At 41.6% G+C, this 18791-nt stretch overlaps 2 protein-coding genes and 1 long non-coding RNA gene across 4 annotated transcripts; all 3 read left to right on the forward strand.

The window, feature by feature from the left end:
* The first annotated feature begins 112 nt into the window (after nucleotides 1-112).
* LOC143522556 (uncharacterized) lies at nucleotides 113-4515 on the forward strand. The gene is made up of 10 exons (XM_077016298.1): nucleotides 113-634; nucleotides 991-1052; nucleotides 1235-1302; nucleotides 1551-1640; nucleotides 1753-1851; nucleotides 1943-1990; nucleotides 2077-2157; nucleotides 2256-2683; nucleotides 2814-3627; nucleotides 4076-4515. Exons 1-8 carry the CDS (start codon nucleotides 510-512, stop codon nucleotides 2424-2426), a joined length of 744 nt encoding a protein of 247 aa, XP_076872413.1. The 5' UTR covers nucleotides 113-509; the 3' UTR covers nucleotides 2427-2683; nucleotides 2814-3627; nucleotides 4076-4515.
* A 3943-nt stretch (nucleotides 4516-8458) lies between these two features.
* On the forward strand, nucleotides 8459-10633 carry LOC143527824 (uncharacterized). Its single transcript, XM_077023140.1, has 7 exons — nucleotides 8459-8887; nucleotides 9069-9235; nucleotides 9354-9536; nucleotides 9726-9890; nucleotides 10132-10263; nucleotides 10385-10511; nucleotides 10628-10633. Exons 1-7 carry the CDS (start codon nucleotides 8861-8863, stop codon nucleotides 10631-10633), a joined length of 807 nt encoding a protein of 268 aa, XP_076879255.1. The 5' UTR covers nucleotides 8459-8860.
* A 710-nt stretch (nucleotides 10634-11343) lies between these two features.
* On the forward strand, nucleotides 11344-13979 carry LOC143526495 (uncharacterized). 2 transcript variants are annotated; one of them, XR_013133872.1, is made up of 5 exons: nucleotides 11344-11470; nucleotides 11574-12042; nucleotides 12119-12257; nucleotides 12350-12453; nucleotides 13169-13979. It is a non-coding gene; the product is annotated as an uncharacterized LOC143526495 (long non-coding RNA). The 2 variants fall into 2 exon arrangements; XR_013133873.1 differs by having other exon boundaries at nucleotides 11574-12039.
* Nucleotides 13980-18791: the final 4812 nt, after the last annotated feature.

An 18791-nucleotide genomic window follows, 5' to 3' on the forward strand; every position in this document is an offset into this window, starting at 1 on the left:
AAAATTTTGAAAATGTCAAAGTCCAATTTGAATCATTATAGTGGACCCATGTGGGTTGGAGTCCTGCCAAGCACTGAACGATTCGATGAACGAATCTTTTGAACGAATATTTTTAGTGAACTGATTCTAATGATTCAGTTCATCTAAAAGAACTGCTGTGCCCATCACTAACAAATAATGTTACTCACGATCAATGGACACACAATTAATTAGAAAAACAGCCACATCGTGCCGCTGCCTCTATGTACTCCATATGTGCGAGCTATAAACTGGTGCATTACGGTTGCCACCTAACGGCAGAAATAAGAACTGCAGGCAATACGCTAATCTTCAAATAAAACGAACTTTAAGACTGACAAGTAAATAACATTCGTTTGTAGACAATTATCCGTCCAATGAGTAGAGATGTCACGTTTTGTGGTTAACTCTGACAAGCATACATTACTGCTAATTTAATTCATGTGGCAGAATATTTATTTGACAGCAGTTAAATAAAACGACAAGGTATTATGGGTCATTTAGTCCAATACTCCGCAAAAGGTAATTATTTTGCTAGCGTTTGCTTTCCCCCTTTTACGTTGCTAAGTGTTTCTGCATATCGGAGTCATGGAGAAAAACATGTTTTGATATCAAGGTAAATCGCCAAGGTGAAACTCCAAACAAAATATCTAAAATCCCTCAGTCGTTTACCGACCCCCAAAGAGACAAGACACTTTTGCATTTGCTGTGGAAAAAAATCAACAAATATCTACAAATTAATATCTTAAAACAATTAATATCTCCATTTAATATCTTCAACGTATTAATATATTGAATTAATATATTTACCGAATTAATATCTCGAATTAACATTTTCAACGAGTTAATATCTCGAATTAATTTGTTTAACCTGTTTAAAATGTTGTTTTCCCTGCCTTTCACTGGGCTGCGACCAGTGCTCCTTTGTGCCACTGGAGTTTCGGCCGTTGTTTGGTCTTTTCTCGTTTACAGGCGGCGGGTCCGAGATCAACAGACGGAAGTCGAAGCTGCAGCTCATACCGACACCTGCGACGGTAAATTAGGGAGCTAGCGACGAACACACCCTTATATTCGCAAGCTGGTTTGCTACATTAAACTAGCTACTTATCACTATGTTACTTAGCCTAACTAAATTGGCTACCCTTTAACGGCAAATTTAAACTAGGTTGCATCAAAGTTTTTAATATTTCAGTGTTTTTTTAAACATCTTCCTTAGGACATGATCGGGAGCCTTTTGCATTGGACGAAGGCATCTTTGAGACGCTCCATACCCCGATCCGAGAGGTAGTTGGCTATTATTGGTGAAATCTTTCTTAGCCAGCTTCATTCTGTTTAAATCAAATCAAATCAAATATATTTGTATAGCGCTTTTCACAACACGTTGTCACAACATGTACAGGATTTAGGGAAGTTTCTGTGCAGAACTGTAGCATGCATTGTTTATTTGCATGCTGGTCACAATAATTGTAAAATGCAGGTCTTGCACATACTTGTCTAGTCGCAAAGTAACACGTATTTGGTTTTCTCCATAGTTGAGGCTTATACAGACTCGCCAAGGATTGGACAGAGCACATAGGATGTTTGCCTTCACCTTCTCACGAATGGGTTCTTCAGCTACACAGGTTCCCTTAAGTTTTTAATGTGTATCACAGGCACAAAAATATTTTGTTACCTGAGGGTTTATAAGGGGTTTGTCCATTTCAGTGGTAAAGTTATTTTTCTGCTTGACTGCAGGTGGTGGAGGTGAAGCTCCAGCACAAGTCCATCTACAGTGGGCTGGAGAGTGAGCACTGGTGGGTGCTCAACAATGACTTTTACTGGATAGGTGCAGAGGTGAGTCATGGGAACAGGTTCACAATTTCAGTAAGAATGGACATGCTACTGTAAATGTCCCTTCAACCTAATCTTTTCCTTGTATTTGTAGCTTACCCTCCACCACTTTGCCAGCGCTAGTGCCGTGGCCTGCATCAAGGTAACAAAGAGTCTTGACTATAAGCATCTTTCACTAGCTTGTCCCATTCTGAATTACACTCATCAGCATGTCCTCTGTTAATTCAGCGGAGGGGATCCAGCATCACAGACGCCACCATCTACCTGCGCACCTGTTCAACAACAACGTCGGTGCAGAATATTTTTCTGGTTAGTGCTTCCTCCTTTCTGATTGCATTTAGAATTATTTGTGGTGAGGTTTTTAGAAAATGATATCTAAAGGCATTTTTATTGTGTGTGTTTTGTAGCAAACGGTGGTGTCCACTTGGTTTAAGGGTGTCTCCATTGGTTCGGATGACATTTTCAGGTCATCCGAATCTAGTCACACCCAGACCCTGGAGACACCGAACCCAGCTGTTTTTTCCAGCAGTCCATCCCCACCGAGAGCACCCCCTCAACAACCACCTCCAGGCTTTTAAACACCTACACATGAATTGAATTCTTATATAAATTCATAATTTCACTGTGTGGCATGCGTTTTATTTTTCTACGTAATTTAATATTTTTGCTTGCATGTGTGTTTTTCAGATGCTGAAGGTTTTCCCATAACCACATGAGGACTAGATGTTGGTCTTTTGGGACACAGAGGTAGAACATCACATGGACTGATCACCCACCTGGAGCGTTTTACATCTGCCCCTTCTCTTTCCCCCAACACTCTGTTTCATCTTTTGAGGTTTGTGTAACCCTAACTCATCTTCCAGATTTCTCATGAAAACATAAAGCTGTGTGTAGTCTTTATTCTGCTTTTCTGTCTCTTTCGTTCTGTCCATCATGTGGGTCTCCTGTGCTTCTTCCTGGATTAGAGACTACCGACAGCTGTGCAACCTGAATTTCACGCAGGCTCCCAGGACAAGAGGACTACTGCAGTTTGTGGACCAGGACAGAATAATAAGCCTTGACAAGATGTGCATCAGGATGATGAGAGACTTTATGATCCACGCCAGAGAACAGAGACAAGACCAGAGGACTGAACGGCATCAAGAACCGATCGTCGGGATTATTAGAACAATCACCATCGTCAGTGTGCAAGGAACTGTGAGGAAAGCCCGAAAGAATCACCATTCGTGGACTATTCATCATCACCGTGGACAACCATCAGGATTACAGATTCGACCATTTTGGGATTTTTGGTTATCAACAGCAGATTATCAGTGCTCCTGTCATCCTCATCAGACCTCTACAACTAACTCAGAATGCTGCAGCACGACTGGTCTTCAATCTCCCTAAGTTCTCACATGTGACTCCTCTGCTACGCTCTCTTCACTGGCTTCCAGTAGCGGCACGCATCAGATATAAAACATTGATGCTTGCTTACAAAGCCAAAAATGGACTGGCCCCTCCCTACATGATGTCCATGGTCAAAAGCCAATCCGTACAGCGAACACTCAGAAACTCAAGCTTGGCTCGACTCGAAACTCCATGCTTAAAGTCTCATGGAAGACAAAGCTCCAAACTATTCTCCGTCCTGGCTCCAAGATGGTGGAACGATCTTCCATTAGCTGCTAGGACTGCAGAGTCTATTGCTATCTTCAAGCGTAGACTGAAGACCCACCTGTTTGTTGAGTTCTTACCAGAGCACTAACTCAGCTGATACCACTTGCCGTGGTTCTTTAAATGGTATGTTTGTCTGTGGTTATTTGTGCTTCTTGGCAAATGTCTAACTTGCAAAAACACTAGGTAATGACATTGACTCCTGTAGTTTAGTAGTAGTCTGACTCAATGGTATCTTGAATTCTGGCCTATTCGTACTATTTCCTAGGATGAATTCTGTGATTGAATGCAAAGCACTTTGTAAGTCGCTCTGGATAAGAGCGTCTGCTAAATGCCGTAAATGTAAATGATTTTGTAAATTGTTAGTGAAATAGTTATTATTGTTTTATAAATATTTATCAGTAATGTGATTGTGTTTTAATTGCAAAGGAGTCATACTGTCTTGTATTTTACCTTTGGTGTTACTCATGTAATCATCAGTATGCTTAGTCTGATTGTGTGGTTTGTGTGTGACTTGTGTATTAGTCTGTATAATTAGATTTTGTGTTTTTGTGTGATTTGTGTATTTAACCAGGCCACCCGAAGGGGACTGGTCCCTGCTGGATACACGCACCTATCCGGATACAAGCACCTGCCGGTGGATGTACTGATGCCAGGGTTGGACGTGCCATTGCCACAAGAGGTCGTGCGGATGCTAGTTCCTATCAGAGGCTCACCATCTACACTGAAGGGACTGTGACTACTTGGCCGGGGAACGAGAACTGTGACTACTACTGTAGAACTGTAGAACCACCCTGCGCACCACGGACTTGTGCTAACGGGCCGCCCAATGGAGGATGGGTTCCCTTTTGAGTCTTGGTCCTCCCGAGGTTTCTTCCTATTCCCCTCCATCATAGGGAGTTTTTCCTCGCCACTGTCGCCATTGGCTTGCTCATTAGGGATTTGGACCCATAAGATTGTTAATCTTGTAAAGATTGTGAAAAGCACTATACAAATAAACTTGACTTGACTTAATCATTAGTGAGTTATAGGCTAATTATGTTTTAGGTTGAATGTATCCAGTTATGATATTTGAGTGATTCACTATTTTCCCAGCTAGCAACACTAACCATGCGATACCTGAATTTAGTAAACTATAGTGAGAGAGGAATATTACACTGGAAACACGCAGCCTAAATTATTACAAATAAATAAAATGTAGCTTCAAGAGAGGGGAAACAAAAGAAAGTAGAAATAGTTTCTTATAGACAGTTTGCATTGGTGCTTACTAAAATTTCCCTGGTGGAAATTTTCATTTTTTAAAATAAACATTTTAAATGACTAGCTTTTAAATAGTACAAGTGTGCTACAAATGCACAACATAAAATAAAATATAAGTACAAATGTAACGCAGGCACCTCCTCAGCTAGGAGGCAGACAAACGCTGAGGAGAGCGAGATTTATTAGAAGGAATTCCATAATCATAGTCGTAACAACAGGCAGGGGTTGTAACAGGTGAGCCATCCAGGTTTGACAAGTTGATCGGCATAATCAGACACACAAAGAGAACGAACAGGGCAATGGGGAGAACACTAAAAGGAATGAACAATGGAACAGGAACAATACTCACGAAATCAAATAACAAGGATCGCGGAGCACATTGGCAAATACCGACGGAGCAAATGAACAGAACAACCGAAAACGGGCTAGGGAGACACAGGGATATAAATACACAGAACTAGACTAGACACAGGTGAAGACAATGACAACATGGGCATGGCAGACAGAGGGAAACTATGGTAACAGACAAGCAAGGCGGGATTAACAAGCAAGGAACAACAAAGACACGAAGAGCAGGACACCGGAGTGACAGCTAGGAGAGGGGGGAGTAGCCCTACGTGACAATAAAATGTAGCTGGGAAAATTATATTACTATATTACAAGTGTGCTGTAAATGCACATCAATGCATAATACATAAACTGTAGCTGGGTAAATTATAGTAGTGTGTCGTTAACAGTGGTGAACGGGATTCTTCAAGCCACCAGATTTAATCCGTCACCATATCCAGTCACGAAAATCCATGAGAAATTTGGTGGAGACACTACACATTACTGAATTGTTTACTAAAACTATTAAGGGAAGGAGAATTGCAGGTGTTCATACACACGTTGACTCGCTAGCCAGCAGAGGTGTCAATTCCAGGTTCCGAAAGTAAAAGTCCTCACCAGGATTTTGCTCAAGCTTGCTAGATTTTCTAATTAGTGCAATCCAGGTAAAATTAGTAGAATCAACACAATCCAGGAAGCCTGAGCAAAATCCTGGTGAGGACTTTTACTTTCTGAACCTGGAATTGACTCCTCTGCTAGCCAGGTAAAATGAAATGAAATGTGTGCTCATTTCACATTGCACATTTCATTTCATTTTAAAATACCTGGCTAGCTAGTCAAGGCGTGTATTGAGAACACCTGCAGTTTCCCTTCCCGCCTCCAGAACGCCACTCTGCAGTGTCTACTGAGTCGCTCCTGCTTCTGGAGCCCCATCAGAGCTCAGTGCTCCAGCTGGACGGATCCATCCAGCTGCCAGATGCTCAGGTAGCCAATCAGGAACAGAGGATTCACTTGTTTAAATGAACTGTTCAAATATGATGGCTTAGGGAGGTGTTGTGATGCTGAGAGAAATAAACCACTTTGGTCTCCCTGTTACCTTGCGTAGATGTTTTGCAGATTTGCAGCAAGGCAGGCTCACTAGTCGTAGCTCTTCACAGAAGAAGAAGCTCCTGAGAGCCCTGAATGCCTGTATTTCAGTCAGATGCCCAGCGTTTGGAGAGGACTACGGACAGGTTCAGCTAAACAACCCTCTGAGCCATTCAGAACACATCAGAACCACATGCAGTAGCCTGCAGGAACTGCACACAACCTTCTTTGTTTTCTCACTCTGTTGCTGCTGAAGTCCAGGAGTAATGCCGTTCTGATGTACTGTCTTCCACAGGATGCCCATGAGTTCCTGATGATGTGTTTGCTTCAGCTGAAGGAGGAGGGAGAGACACTCAGGGTTTCCTCCTTCTCTTACATCTGCCCTGTGGCAAATTTTGAGTTTCACCTCAAATCTGTGCGCACCTGCAGCAGGTAATTCTTTGCTATATCACCACATCTCCTTCTTGTAAATCAACTGTTCTTAACATGTGTTTCTTCAGAGTGTGCATTGTCACAAAGTATGCACACACTTGGTATGGGATAATGTGGGTTATTTCTGTGTGAATGTTGTAACCTCTCTGTTGATTTCTGTTGTTTGAAAGCTGTGGACTGCAGAGCTCCAGAGTGGAGGACTTCAACCACCTCTCTGTTAACCTGAGCTCTACCTTGACTGACAGCCTACACAATTACTTCAAGGTCTGTCACCTCACACACCCCTACTGGACAACACTTTTTTGCCAGTTTGTTAAGTTAGGGAGCCATCCTAACCATTGTCACTCTCAATGAAAACTTTTTTTCAGTCAACGGTTTTGGAGTTCAAATGTGAATGTCAAGGTCAAGGTACCAAGGCATGTGAAGTGGTGGAGTTCTTCACACTCCCACGGTGAGTCTCGCATTATGTGAATTACCACAAACAATGAGTTTTAAAGCAGTCATCTCACACTCTTCCAGTTCTTACATAATTTTTCCTTTTGGAACAGAGTTCTGATCCACTCCCATCAGACCCTCCCATCAGACACTTCCATCAGACACTTCCTTACGTAACAGAAGTGGCTTTATCCAAGTTAGATGTCGTGCTGTTGACACCTGATTAAAAAATCTTCATCGTATAGAAATCTGGCAAATCTGTTTTGTGTGTGTGTGTGTGTGTGTGTGTGTGTGTGTGTGTGTGTGTGTGTGTGTGTGTGTTTTGTTTTTGCTTGTTTTTTGTTAATGACAATTGGATGGATTTTATTCCTCTCTCTACAGCTACAATTTGAATCTGAATTTTGTATATTTATTTAATGAAAATGCAGTTTTACTTTTTCTGTCAAGTTGTAATTTGATCAAATTAAATTTGTACTCCATGACTTGAATTTCTATGCATGTTTTGGAAACATATATCCTTTATAATGTTGTCAAACTACATTCAGTGTAAATGCAGGAAAGGCAATCTATAGATTCAGTCAGGCAATCAGCTGTGAAGAAACAATTTATAAGCAATCAGGAAATATTTTAGGACAACCTGAAATATTGTTGGACAGTTATAAATTAGAGGGGACTTTAAAATGCAAAAAGAGTAGCTGATACTGTACATGTGAAGTATAATTGAACCGCACTTTTCATAAAAGCTCAAAGCCCTGCAAGGTGCCAAAGCTGTGTGTGTAATTGTGCAGATTTCTTTCACTAATCAGTATCTTACATTCTAGTATGTGGATTTTTCTAGTATAATAATGTATAAGATGAATCACTAAACCTTAGCACTAAAGGGTGAAGGGATTTCATGATCCATGAACCATGACCATGAACTTGGTCGTCCCCTGCGGAGTATATTGCAGAGTCACTGAAAGGTTGCAAAGGAAAGATTGGGCAAACAAAAACAAAAAAACACACAAAACCCTCACAACATCGGGCATCATCATGACAGTCAAGAGATGATTTAGCCCCAAAACCTCATCTAGATGAGATTCTTAACCCAACTGTGGGCCGCGAACGCCACCTTGAGGGCCTCAAAAGAACAACAGTTTTAAACTTTGGGCCGCAGAGGGCCGCCGGACCGCATTGATTTTGAATAAAATGCAGTACACTTTCTCACCACTAGTAGCGGTAGTGCGTCACTTAGATATTTAAACAACGTATTTAATATAAGTTAAACTTATATAGCGCCTTTCTAGTACCCAAGGACACTTTACAAAAATCCTATGGGGAAAAAAAACAAATAACAATTAAATAAATAAATATAATTAATTAAACCATACTATGACTATGTGGAAGGGAGAAAATACTGAGAGAAAAGGTGAGTTTTAAGCTGAGTTTTGAAGGAGGAAAAGGATGAACAGAGGCGGAGATGTTGCGGGAGGCCATTCCACAGTTTTGGGGCCATTACACAGAATGAGCGCCCACCAGCAGTAACAAGCTTGTATTTTGGAATCACCAGAAGACCTGTGTCTGAGGACCTAAGTGTTTGGTTTTGGATATAGGGTATAGAAGTTGTGCTAAATAGTCTGGAGCTTACAGCTTCACACTTAACGACAACAGAACGCAGCACTATTACGTCATATAGCTACTGACGTTAACAACGAGGCCGTGACAGCGCTGCACAATAGAACCAGGTCAATATATCGCGAACATCACATTTAAAGTACCTGCAAACCCGACGCGACGACGTTTACATTAATTCTGTTAGGAAGGAGCGTATATCGGACAAATGGGTTGCATTTACTCGTGTATGAAGGTAGCTATCTAACGTTTTTATACGTTGTGGTCTAAAAAGGAGTAACCGGCATTTTTATACCGGTTATTCTCCGATTCTCCGATATTTTCTCCGATATTTTTTCGATTTAAGATGTGATGCTTTTTAGGGTGTACTGAGGTTTCCCATACCCATGATTTGACAAACCAATGCTTTCCTACAGAAAAAGAACAAAGAGGGTGTGAATAGTGAAGTTAAAAAGAAGAAAAAGCAAAGATGGTGGAGACATATAGAGTCATCCTCCCTGACACAAGTAACTGACACTCAGTCCTTGAATGTCAGCTCCTCCTCCATCTCTTGCTCCTCTTCCTCTGAGGGACACTTAACCAGGTATGAAAACCGTCCCAGCCTTATGAATTGTGTAGTCACATGCACATGTGTAGTCACATGCACATTTGGTTATTATTTATTCTGTCTATGATTTTTCCCTGGAATTATTTGCCCCCAGGTCCAACAACAAACTCCCTACTGAACCCAAGAACACGGAAGGGATTGTTCCTGGTCAGAGCTCAGAATCTTTTATGATTTTGTCCCTTTGCATAGTATGTTTTAGTCAAAGACACTTACTCCAAGGTTTTGTTCTCTCCATAGGGGCTGCTGATAAAGATGTGTGCTCCGTGCCCATGGATAGGTGGGTACATTATTAAAGTCATCTTCATGGCACAGTAAAGTATGGACAATCTATAATGGTTATATATTGACATTGTGGCATAAATCAAGAGAAACTGAAAAATATTAAAAACAACATTTGTATGTATGTGAACATTTTGTGCACTACACAAACTCCATATTCATCTGTCACTTCTACTCTCTCTTTCAGATTTCCGGCTGTTGTGGTAGAGGGAGACTTTCGTGTGCAGAATTTGCAGCACCTGTTACCGCACATCGTCAGTAGTGAAAGGGTGACTGAGAGTGGCCAGGGTGAGGGCCAAGGACACGCCCCCACTGTTTCTGCTGGCAGAGACACAGAGATCCGACAGCTCGGGTAAAGACAGAACACGTTGTGTTTTAGCACACAACCATTACGTGATTTTGCAGTGTACACAGATGTAATGTACACAGTCTTTATCTCTGAACCAAAATAAAGGCACGTAGCAATTAAAGGAGCAATAAGTATTTTTGCAGTTCTTCTTCAAATTCTGAAATTACGTGACATTGACACCTAGTGGCCTGGAAGTTTTACTGATTATGTATTAAATCTATTCTAAACATTAATGTCCTGTTAGGTTTCCCAACATTGGGAATACATGTTATATGAACGCCACTCTGCAGTGTCTTCTGAGTCTCTCCTGCTTCTGGAGCCCCATCAGAGCTCAGTGCTCCAGCTGGACGGATCCATCCAGCTGCCAGATGCTCAGGTAGCCAATCAGGAACAGAGGATTTACATGTCTAAATGAACTGTTCAATTATGAGTGCTTAGAGAGGTGTTGTGATGCTGAGAGTTATAAACCACATTGGTCTCCCTGTTACTGTGCGTAGATGTTTTGCAGATCTACAGCAAGGCAGGCTCACTAGTCGTAGCTCTTCAAAGAAGAAGAAGCTCCTGAGAGCCCTGAATGCCTGTATTTCAGTCAGATGCCCTGCGTTTGGAGAGGACTACGAACAGGTTCGGCTAAACAACCCTCTGAGCCATTCAGAACACATCAGAACCACATGCAGTAGTCTGCAGGAACTGCACACAACCTTCTTTGTTTTCTCAACTCTGTTGCTGCTGAAGTCCAGGAGTAATGCCGTTCCGATGTACTGTCTTCCACAGGATGCTCATGAGTTCCTGATGATGTGTTTGCTTCAGCTGAAGGAGGAGGGAGAGACACTCAGGGTTTCCTCCTTCTCTTACATCTGCCCTGTGGCAAATTTTGAGTTTCACCTCAAATCTGTGCGCACCTGCAGCAGGTAATTCTGTGCTATATCACCACATCTCCTTCTTGTAAATCAACTGTTCTTAACATGTGTTTCTTCAGAGTGTGCATTGTCACAAAGTATGCACACACTTGGTATGGGATAATGTGGGTTATTTCTGTGTGAATGTTGTAACCTCTCAGTTGATTTCTGTTGTTTGAAAGCTGTGGACTGCAGAGCTCCAGAGTGGAGGACTTCAACCACCTCTCTGTTAACCTGAGCTCTACCTTGACTGACAGCCTACACAATTACTTCAAGGTCTGTCACCTCACACACCCCTACTGAACAACACTTTTTTTGCCAGTTTGTTAAGTTAGGGAGCCATCCTAACCATTGTCACTCTCAATGAAAACTTTTTTTCAGTCAACGGTTTTGGAGTTCAAATGTGAATGTGGTCAAGGCACCGAGGCATGTGAAGTGGTGGAGTTCTTCACACTCCCACGGTGAGTCTCGCATTATGTGAATTACCACAAACAATGAGTTTTAAAGCAGTCATCTCACACTCTTCCAATTCTTACATCATTTTTCCTTTTGGAACAGAGTTCTGATCCTCCACATTAAGAGGTTTGACATGCTGGGCAAGAAACTAACAACCCTAATGGACATCCCCTCAGAGCTGGACCTCTCTGTCCTCCCTGGAGTGGCTTCACTCGGGCAACCGTTAAGGTCAGCTTGTACAACGGCCTGAGCATACGCTCTCTCACCTCTGTCCACCCTTTCACAATTAGCAATGAGACGCTAACTGAATGGCTTTGTGATGTGTCCACAGTGGACCAGCATACACCCAGGACAAAGGACATGAGGAGGATAATCTGGAGAAAAGCTCTGTGCCAGAACAAGGTAAACATCAGCCATTTTCCTACAGTGATCAATTAAATTTTGGATTTACAACCTGTCTACGTTTATACGTACCTGCCATAATGATGTAGTTCTCTCAACCCATTAGTAGTAAATGAGAGCAGAGAAGGACAGGGAGAGAAAGTACAGCACGTCAGCCCACTGGTGAGGAAATAGAGAGAGAGATGAAAAAGAAGATTGAAAGATGCTGAGAGAGACTGAGAAAGACAGACTGAGAGAGATAGATAGATATGAGAGAGACCCATATCAACGATCTAAGATGCATTCTTACTTAATCATATGAAAAAACAGATGTACTTGTTGTTTGCAGGAAACTGTTCACACAGACATCTACAGACTCCACGCTGTGGTGTCTCATTTGGGTGGCAGCATGGACAGTGGTGAGCAGTCTGATAATATCCACAAACATGCAGTAGAAACTATAAAGTGACTAATGACATCTTGCTTCCCTGACAGGGCACTACATCAGCGACGTAGCTGAGGAGAAAGGAGAGTGCTGGTTAAAATTCAACGATTCAAAGGTTTCAAAAAAGACAGAGCCAGCCGTCCTTAAGAGCAGGGCAAAAACAGCCTACCTGCTTTTCTACATGCAAAGGTAGTAGCTCACCTTCTAACTCAGGTACATCTGCTGAAACACATAGAGAACTGGCTGAATTCCAGCTGCTCCTGTTTTGCTGTTGTCTCCAGTGGGGCTGGAGAGAAGAATGTGGTCCCGTGGATGGTGGACCAGGGAGAAGCAGCAGTATCCCCCTAAACCCAACTCCATGCCATGACTAAGTCAGGATACACATGTAAGCACCTACATCCACACTTAACAAGACAGGCTACACATCTGCTCAGTTCAGTTCAGGTCTATTTCTGTCTGTTCCTGTCGTCCAATCGTAGGAGATAATTCATTAAGAACGGCTTCTGCCTTTCAGATTTGGGAACATAGATACCTCTGTCCATGGGGACAGATACAAATTCCATAAGATTTTACATGTTGGCAGAAACCTAACCTTTACCCTGCCCTTACAATCAAAATTATAAGGCTAGACACAATTAGAAACTTCCTTCCTAAATTACCGCTCACACTGGTATGTGTGGTATATTACATCTTTTTATATTACTGGTAATATTCAAGTGAGTTATTATTTGCTCAACATTAACACTCCTCCCCCCTTGTGTGATAAGGCTACAGACTACCATTTTAAAATGATTAATGCTTAGATGGTATTTTCATTACAATTAATTAGTTAAATATGATTCAGACCAGCAGACTACAGGCAACTGCTAAACAACAAGCTGTAAAGGTGATCATCACTTCAATGCTATATCCGTTATATCTGTTAATGGGTTGCGTTTCTATGGGAATTGTGTAAATAGCCCCTTGCTTTTCTTCCAAATCTTAGTAGATAAAAGGCTTTCTAATAAAAAATGACTATTTATGAATGACGTCACTTTAGACAGCATGTAGCCTAGATGACCTGTCAACGCTTGATTTTCTCCACCATTCATGTGTTAAAGGCCAGAAAAGGCGTGACACAGGCGGACACTGCTCCCGACTCTGGCAAGTACGCAACAAAGCGGAAAGACTTCCGTTGTTTGAAGGGTGAACCGAGTGAACCAAGCGGTGTCTGTTTTGTCCGACTGATCTGAGAAGTTGGGACGTGCCGGAGTAAATACAGCTGAGCTGCTGGTGGAAGCGAGAACGTGAGAGACTCTGCTGCTGGTGCTGTCTGTGCACGAGAAGCGCACTGATAAAAAGGAAGGGTGAGGACGCTCACCTTTCCCAAAGCTAAGTGCAACCCCCTACCTTTTTAGAAGAATTTTAACCTTCTGCCATCCACCAGTCGTAGTTTTAGGGCAGTACATTTTAATCGTTTTAGTTTGTTGGAGTCCGTTGCTATAAATACTGAAGTTGCTTTCTATTAGGCTGGGTACTGCTATAGGTTTATTTCATTATTTGATTTTTGGTTGTGTGTAAGGGATTTGGATTTGTTTGGTTTGATTTATTTTGGGGTTTATAATTTGGAGGGTTTGCTGTGGTGTTAAGTAGTTTTTTTTTCCAGTGCTAGCCTATTAGGGAACATTTTGTTTGGCTAAAATATTCTATATTCTTTGGGCTCCATTTTTGTGTTGCGTCTTTGTGGGTTTGTGTGTTTCTTTGTTACAATTTCAGTTATTTTGAGTGGTGACTGCGTTTTGTTTTTGTTCTGTCCTTTGTCTGCAGCATTGCTATCCAGAACACTAAGTGGACTGTTGCGTGTCCCTCCTTGAACTGGCTGCCGAGGTTCTGGACTGGGACTGGGTGCACTTGGAGTTGATGGATTTTTTTTTTTTTTTATATATATATATAAAATTCTTTTGTAGAATAAATATATTGTGCAAATTCCCATCTTCTCTCTGCATTTGTCAACTTGCGACTCCCCAAGGTGTAGTGGTTGGGATTGGGCTAAGGGAAATATAAAATTTTGCCCTTTGTCTGGAAAGGCCGTGACATTAGTAGTAAATAGTTCTTAGTTCTTTTCTCTGGCTGTTTGCCTAATGTAGCTCCTCAGTCATTTTGGACTCCTCAGTTTTTACATTGTATTTGATAATTGCCAGTGTTTGCTTTGAAAGTGAGTGTGCTGGTTGTGTTCTCCAGAGATCTGCACAATGCATTTATCACACTGTTCACGCTGCTCACCATGACTCACTGGTGTGTCCTGCTGTCAGAAGTACAAAGGGTTCCAGAGCTGGACAGCATCACCTGCAGCATTTACATCGTTCTGTGGATTTGTATTTGCTCCTTCATATTCCTGAACATTGTAATTGGCATTTTTGGTAGGTTACACTACAAGTCATTAGTTGTGCTGAATGAAATATGCAGATGGTAAAGTAGTGCAAGGGCAGAAGAATTCATTCATTGTCATTTAATGAACAATATTAATAAGCCAAATCCATGTTGCATACCCACACATGAAAATACATTCGGTTCTGTAAGGAGCGAACTCTCAAGTGCAACAACGAATTGAAATGCAGGTGAGTAGTTCTTTCATGCTGTAGTTTTTTTACTTAAACAATTTGCTCAGACAATCTTTATGCATGCAAATAGACAAATTAATAGCCAAGTTTTGTTTGTTTTTGTTCTGATTTTAGCAGATTAAGCCAGTCTCTAGTTAGTGGGTAAGTAATGGTCCCACATAGATGGGAAGCAAAACCTGTAACATTTGTGACTGTAATATGTGCTGGAAAAACCACAAAAGGATCTAAATGCAGCGTAGTGCTTCTTTATTCTCCAGACACAATCTACTGTAGCTAGCAGCACAAGACACACACAACACGCAGCACAAAAAGAAGCGAACACAGGGCAGCAGGGTCGGGACAGCATAGTCCATACAGTCCAGAGTCCGTTACAAATCCAGGGGTCGGGCTGAGAATGAGGTGTAAGGGAGAAGCAAAGGCATGGGTTAAAGTTCTCCGTCACTACGACGGATTTCCGTCATTTGATTTTTTTGGGGAAAAAATCCGTCAAATCATAATAAACAACAGACGCACGTGCTATCTGTTTTGTGGCCGAAATATGATTCTCACTGGCGCTCATCAGCGCTGGATGGATGACGGCGGTGTCATTTGATTGACTTGCGGTTCATTCCGCCTTCAGATTTGCGGATGTTACGTAGAAAAGTTTTTACCCCCCTCCTGCCTGGTGTGACCGTAGCGCGCGACTCTGTACACCTGCGCGAACGGCGGAGGCTACTTGCTGCGTCACATTCTTTTTGCAGTGTAGTCCCCTCAAAAACAGGGGAATGAACATTTACCTGACCAATTGTAATGTTGCATTAGTGCTGGAATTTAGGCTAAAGTACTTTAAAATGCTTGAAAATGTAACTACTTCGTTTCACAACAAATATCTGTCTGACTGAACAGTTATTACGCTAACAAATACGAGCCTCTTGTAATTCCAGGATAAAACATGAGAGAACGTGAAGTCGTTAAGATTGGGCGTTTTGAAAATAAACCACCATTAAATAATGTGATAAAAAGAGAATTATTTCGAATCAATTCGAGTATATGTATAAATATTTAACTTAATTAAATTTAACGTTGAGAACGCGTTGAAATGGACCTTGAAAGTGACGTACAAGTGCTTTAATTCCACCTTATAAAGGTGTATGAACCCGGCAAACATGACTTGGTTCACTGCGCTGAAGCGAAGTTACAAAATTCGAGAGGTGCACGACTGCGAGGCTCTCGCGCACGGGTGGAGCCACCGCGATTACGTCATTTTCGGCGTGCGGACCCTCGCGCTGCTCACGCCACTCGTGCTGCGTCAAGTGTAAAGGCTTAAACCAGGCTTAACATGGATGGTGTTGTTCTGTTTGTATTTAAAAGCTCTATCCAGTGGTGTTAATTTTTTTGTAACATACCTACTTAAAGCAGGTAATCTTACGGCTTATGTTTTTGCGATGGTGAATCTGATAAAAACAAGAGAGCTTCATACCTTTTAAACCAGGATTCACTAAATTTGACTTGATCTTTAAATAATTTTCTGGAAGAGGACCCCCAGATAACTCCCATTAAATACACATTTATGTACATTTACTGCTCAGGTGTTCATTCTCCCTTCTCTCCTTACACAGGCTGTTTAGATAAATATACTTTATAAATGTGTTTATTGTGTAGAATTAGGCAAAAGAGGCCGTGTCCCAACTACACCACATTTTCAGTAATTGCTGGCATTGTCTTTTGCCAAGAAAAAATTTTCAGTCAAATGAAAATTTCTTGCTTTAACCCATGAGCAAAGGTCACAACACCGGTAGGCAAAAACGAGCAAGGAACGCTCACTATGCAACGTCAGAGGCAAAACTTCACAATGTAAAGTGGTGAGTGAGTAGTGTAAGAAAGGTGGAGGAGGGTGGGGACACACAGGGACAGGTGGAGGTCATTAGTATTCAGGAGATTGGACATGCATGTTTCGAGAAGTTGAGACCCTGGCGCTGTGACTTCAGAAGAGCGGGAGGCTTGTGTAGCTTCACTCCTTCCTTACAGTCACTTGTGTAGAATAAGTGAAGGGTGTGTGCAGATGTGTGTGGGCGTCTCCCTTGGGCTACAGGGCTGGCATACCATGACAAGCCCTAGTCCAAAATACAATGTACAACTTTTTGGTTACTATATAGGTATTTTTTGGTTACTGCATTTTGCTCTTTGTCCAGACTTCCTACTACACTTGAGGAGGATGAGGAGTCTATTTCCACCCAGGAGGCTCCACTGTATATGAAGAAGATATTTTAGACTGGGAGACGTATGTGGAGGAGAACATGCAGGCGATGCAGCTCCAGATGGAGGATGAGAAGGTGTTGTGGCCCAAGGAGCTTCTCCTACGTTACTTTGTGCTGATGAACAGACTCCAGGACATCCTGGATACCAGGATGCATCTGCAGAACCTACCAGGTAAACCTATTAGGTGGTTTACAGCACTGAAGGTGAAAGCTAGTGTTTGAGTGAGTGAATGACCTTTTTGTCTCTTGTCTTCCAGCTCAGCTGTTGCTTAACCTCCAAGATTCCAGTTACACTCCAGAGTCACTCCAGTCTCCAGTTAAAGCAGAATGAATAAAATATGCTTACATTATGTTGCATTGTGTTATCTTACTGGTCCAGTATGGTGACAAACTCCATTTACACTTAATTCACTGTATGTGGTTTATGGACTGTGTGGTGAGGGTGGCATTCAGACCACCATATGATCTGACTTACACAAATGATAATTCATGAGTATTCCTAGAAGCTGACTGCAGCCAGCATCCAAGTTATTTTAAAGGCTGTTAATTGTACTAAAGATGGTCTGTTTGCCTGTTGAGTGGGCATGTGATTCTGACTTCATGTGCATCTGTCGGAATAAGTTAATTTAACATGGATTACAGAAATTAGAACCTCAAAAAAGAGCTTATGATGGCTCTAGCACTTGTATGAATACAGAAACAGACCACTGGAGAATTATCTAAAGTTTAAAAGAAAAAAAGATTTATTAGCATTGTGCTCCACACACCTTGTACCTTCTGAAGACATTTCCATGGTACCAGATCTAGACTTTTTTTAGCTTGATGGTTAAATTATTACAATAATTCATTTTTATTGTTAGATAATTAAAATAGATTTAAAATATGTAGAATTAAGTGATCATTTAGCCCTGCATGGCATCCATACTCCACCTAGTGGTAAATAACGGGATGGCCCCCAGTGAAACGTTACTGTCCTTGAGCTAAGGAAAATTAACAAAACATTTACAGTAGTTTTATTATTAGTGGTGGGAGTAGCATTAGTATTATGTTGAATGTATACCCATGATATTTTAAATAAATATAGCAGTTTTGGTCATAATTAAAATGTAAAAATAATAGGTATAAACCATTCATGTAATTCATTATCATTGTCGTGGAAATTTCTGAAATATACGAGGACTCAGGCGTGGTTAAAAGAGAAATTTATTAATAGACAAAATAAGCATGAAAGTTCAGTCTAGAACAGAAGCTGAGAGGAGAGAGAACCGTCCCCCTCCTTTATACCGTTTAGTAGGCGGGGTTCTTATCACATGTTTACAGTACATTTGGGCACACTGAGAAACAAGGCAGAATGCACAGTAGACAGTTTTTGCCTTACATGTGCATTCTCTCCTGACAGTAGTTTTCATGTTTTAGCATAAGCAGCAGCTTATAGAAACAGCTGATGGGTCCGCGGGTCAAGGCAGATAAGAGTGTTTTCTACCTCTGCACATTCCTTTAACATAGGTCATAATACACACATACACATGAGCACATGATTTCATACTGAATCACACTTCACAATTCTCTTGTAATCAGTATAACACAATTTCCATCACAATCATATACACTATATAATATAGTATATATAGTAGGCTATATACACTCACCGGCCACGTTATTAGGCACACCTTGCTAGTGTCAGGAATGGCAATCACGCCCGTGACCGCCAGAGGGCGCCATCGCTGGAATATTGACCAGAACACCTGACTCTAATTTACTATTCACCACACCCTACTTAAGGACTCTGTTCACAAGTCGCCAGTGCGAAGTATTGCCTCTCTGAGTGTCTTTACCAAGCTGTGATCCTGTGTATTTCTCTGATTGATGTTCTGGTTTCTGATCCT

Source organism: Brachyhypopomus gauderio, chromosome 1 (assembly GCF_052324685.1).
Source record: "Brachyhypopomus gauderio isolate BG-103 chromosome 1, BGAUD_0.2, whole genome shotgun sequence".
Lineage (NCBI taxonomy): Eukaryota > Metazoa > Chordata > Actinopteri > Gymnotiformes > Hypopomidae > Brachyhypopomus > Brachyhypopomus gauderio.

What these genes read in the sequence shown, in the direction of transcription:
- LOC143522556 (XM_077016298.1), top strand. Translation starts at nt 510, where the DNA reads ATGGGTCATTTAGTCCAATACTCCGCAAAAGGTAATTATTTTGCTAGC. An exon ending in TCCATACCCCGATCCGAGAG is followed by an intron (nt 1,303 to 1,550) that starts GTAGTTGGCTAT and finishes TTTTCTCCATAG; the next exon opens with TTGAGGCTTATACAGACTCG. An exon ending in GTGCCGTGGCCTGCATCAAG is followed by an intron (nt 1,991 to 2,076) that starts GTAACAAAGAGT and finishes CTGTTAATTCAG; the next exon opens with CGGAGGGGATCCAGCATCAC.
- LOC143527824 (XM_077023140.1), top strand. Translation starts at nt 8,861, where the DNA reads ATGGGTTGCATTTACTCGTGTATGAAG. An exon ending in GCATTTACTCGTGTATGAAG is followed by an intron (nt 8,888 to 9,068) that starts GTAGCTATCTAA and finishes GCTTTCCTACAG; the next exon opens with AAAAAGAACAAAGAGGGTGT. An exon ending in TCCAGCTGCCAGATGCTCAG is followed by an intron (nt 10,264 to 10,384) that starts GTAGCCAATCAG and finishes TACTGTGCGTAG; the next exon opens with ATGTTTTGCAGATCTACAGC.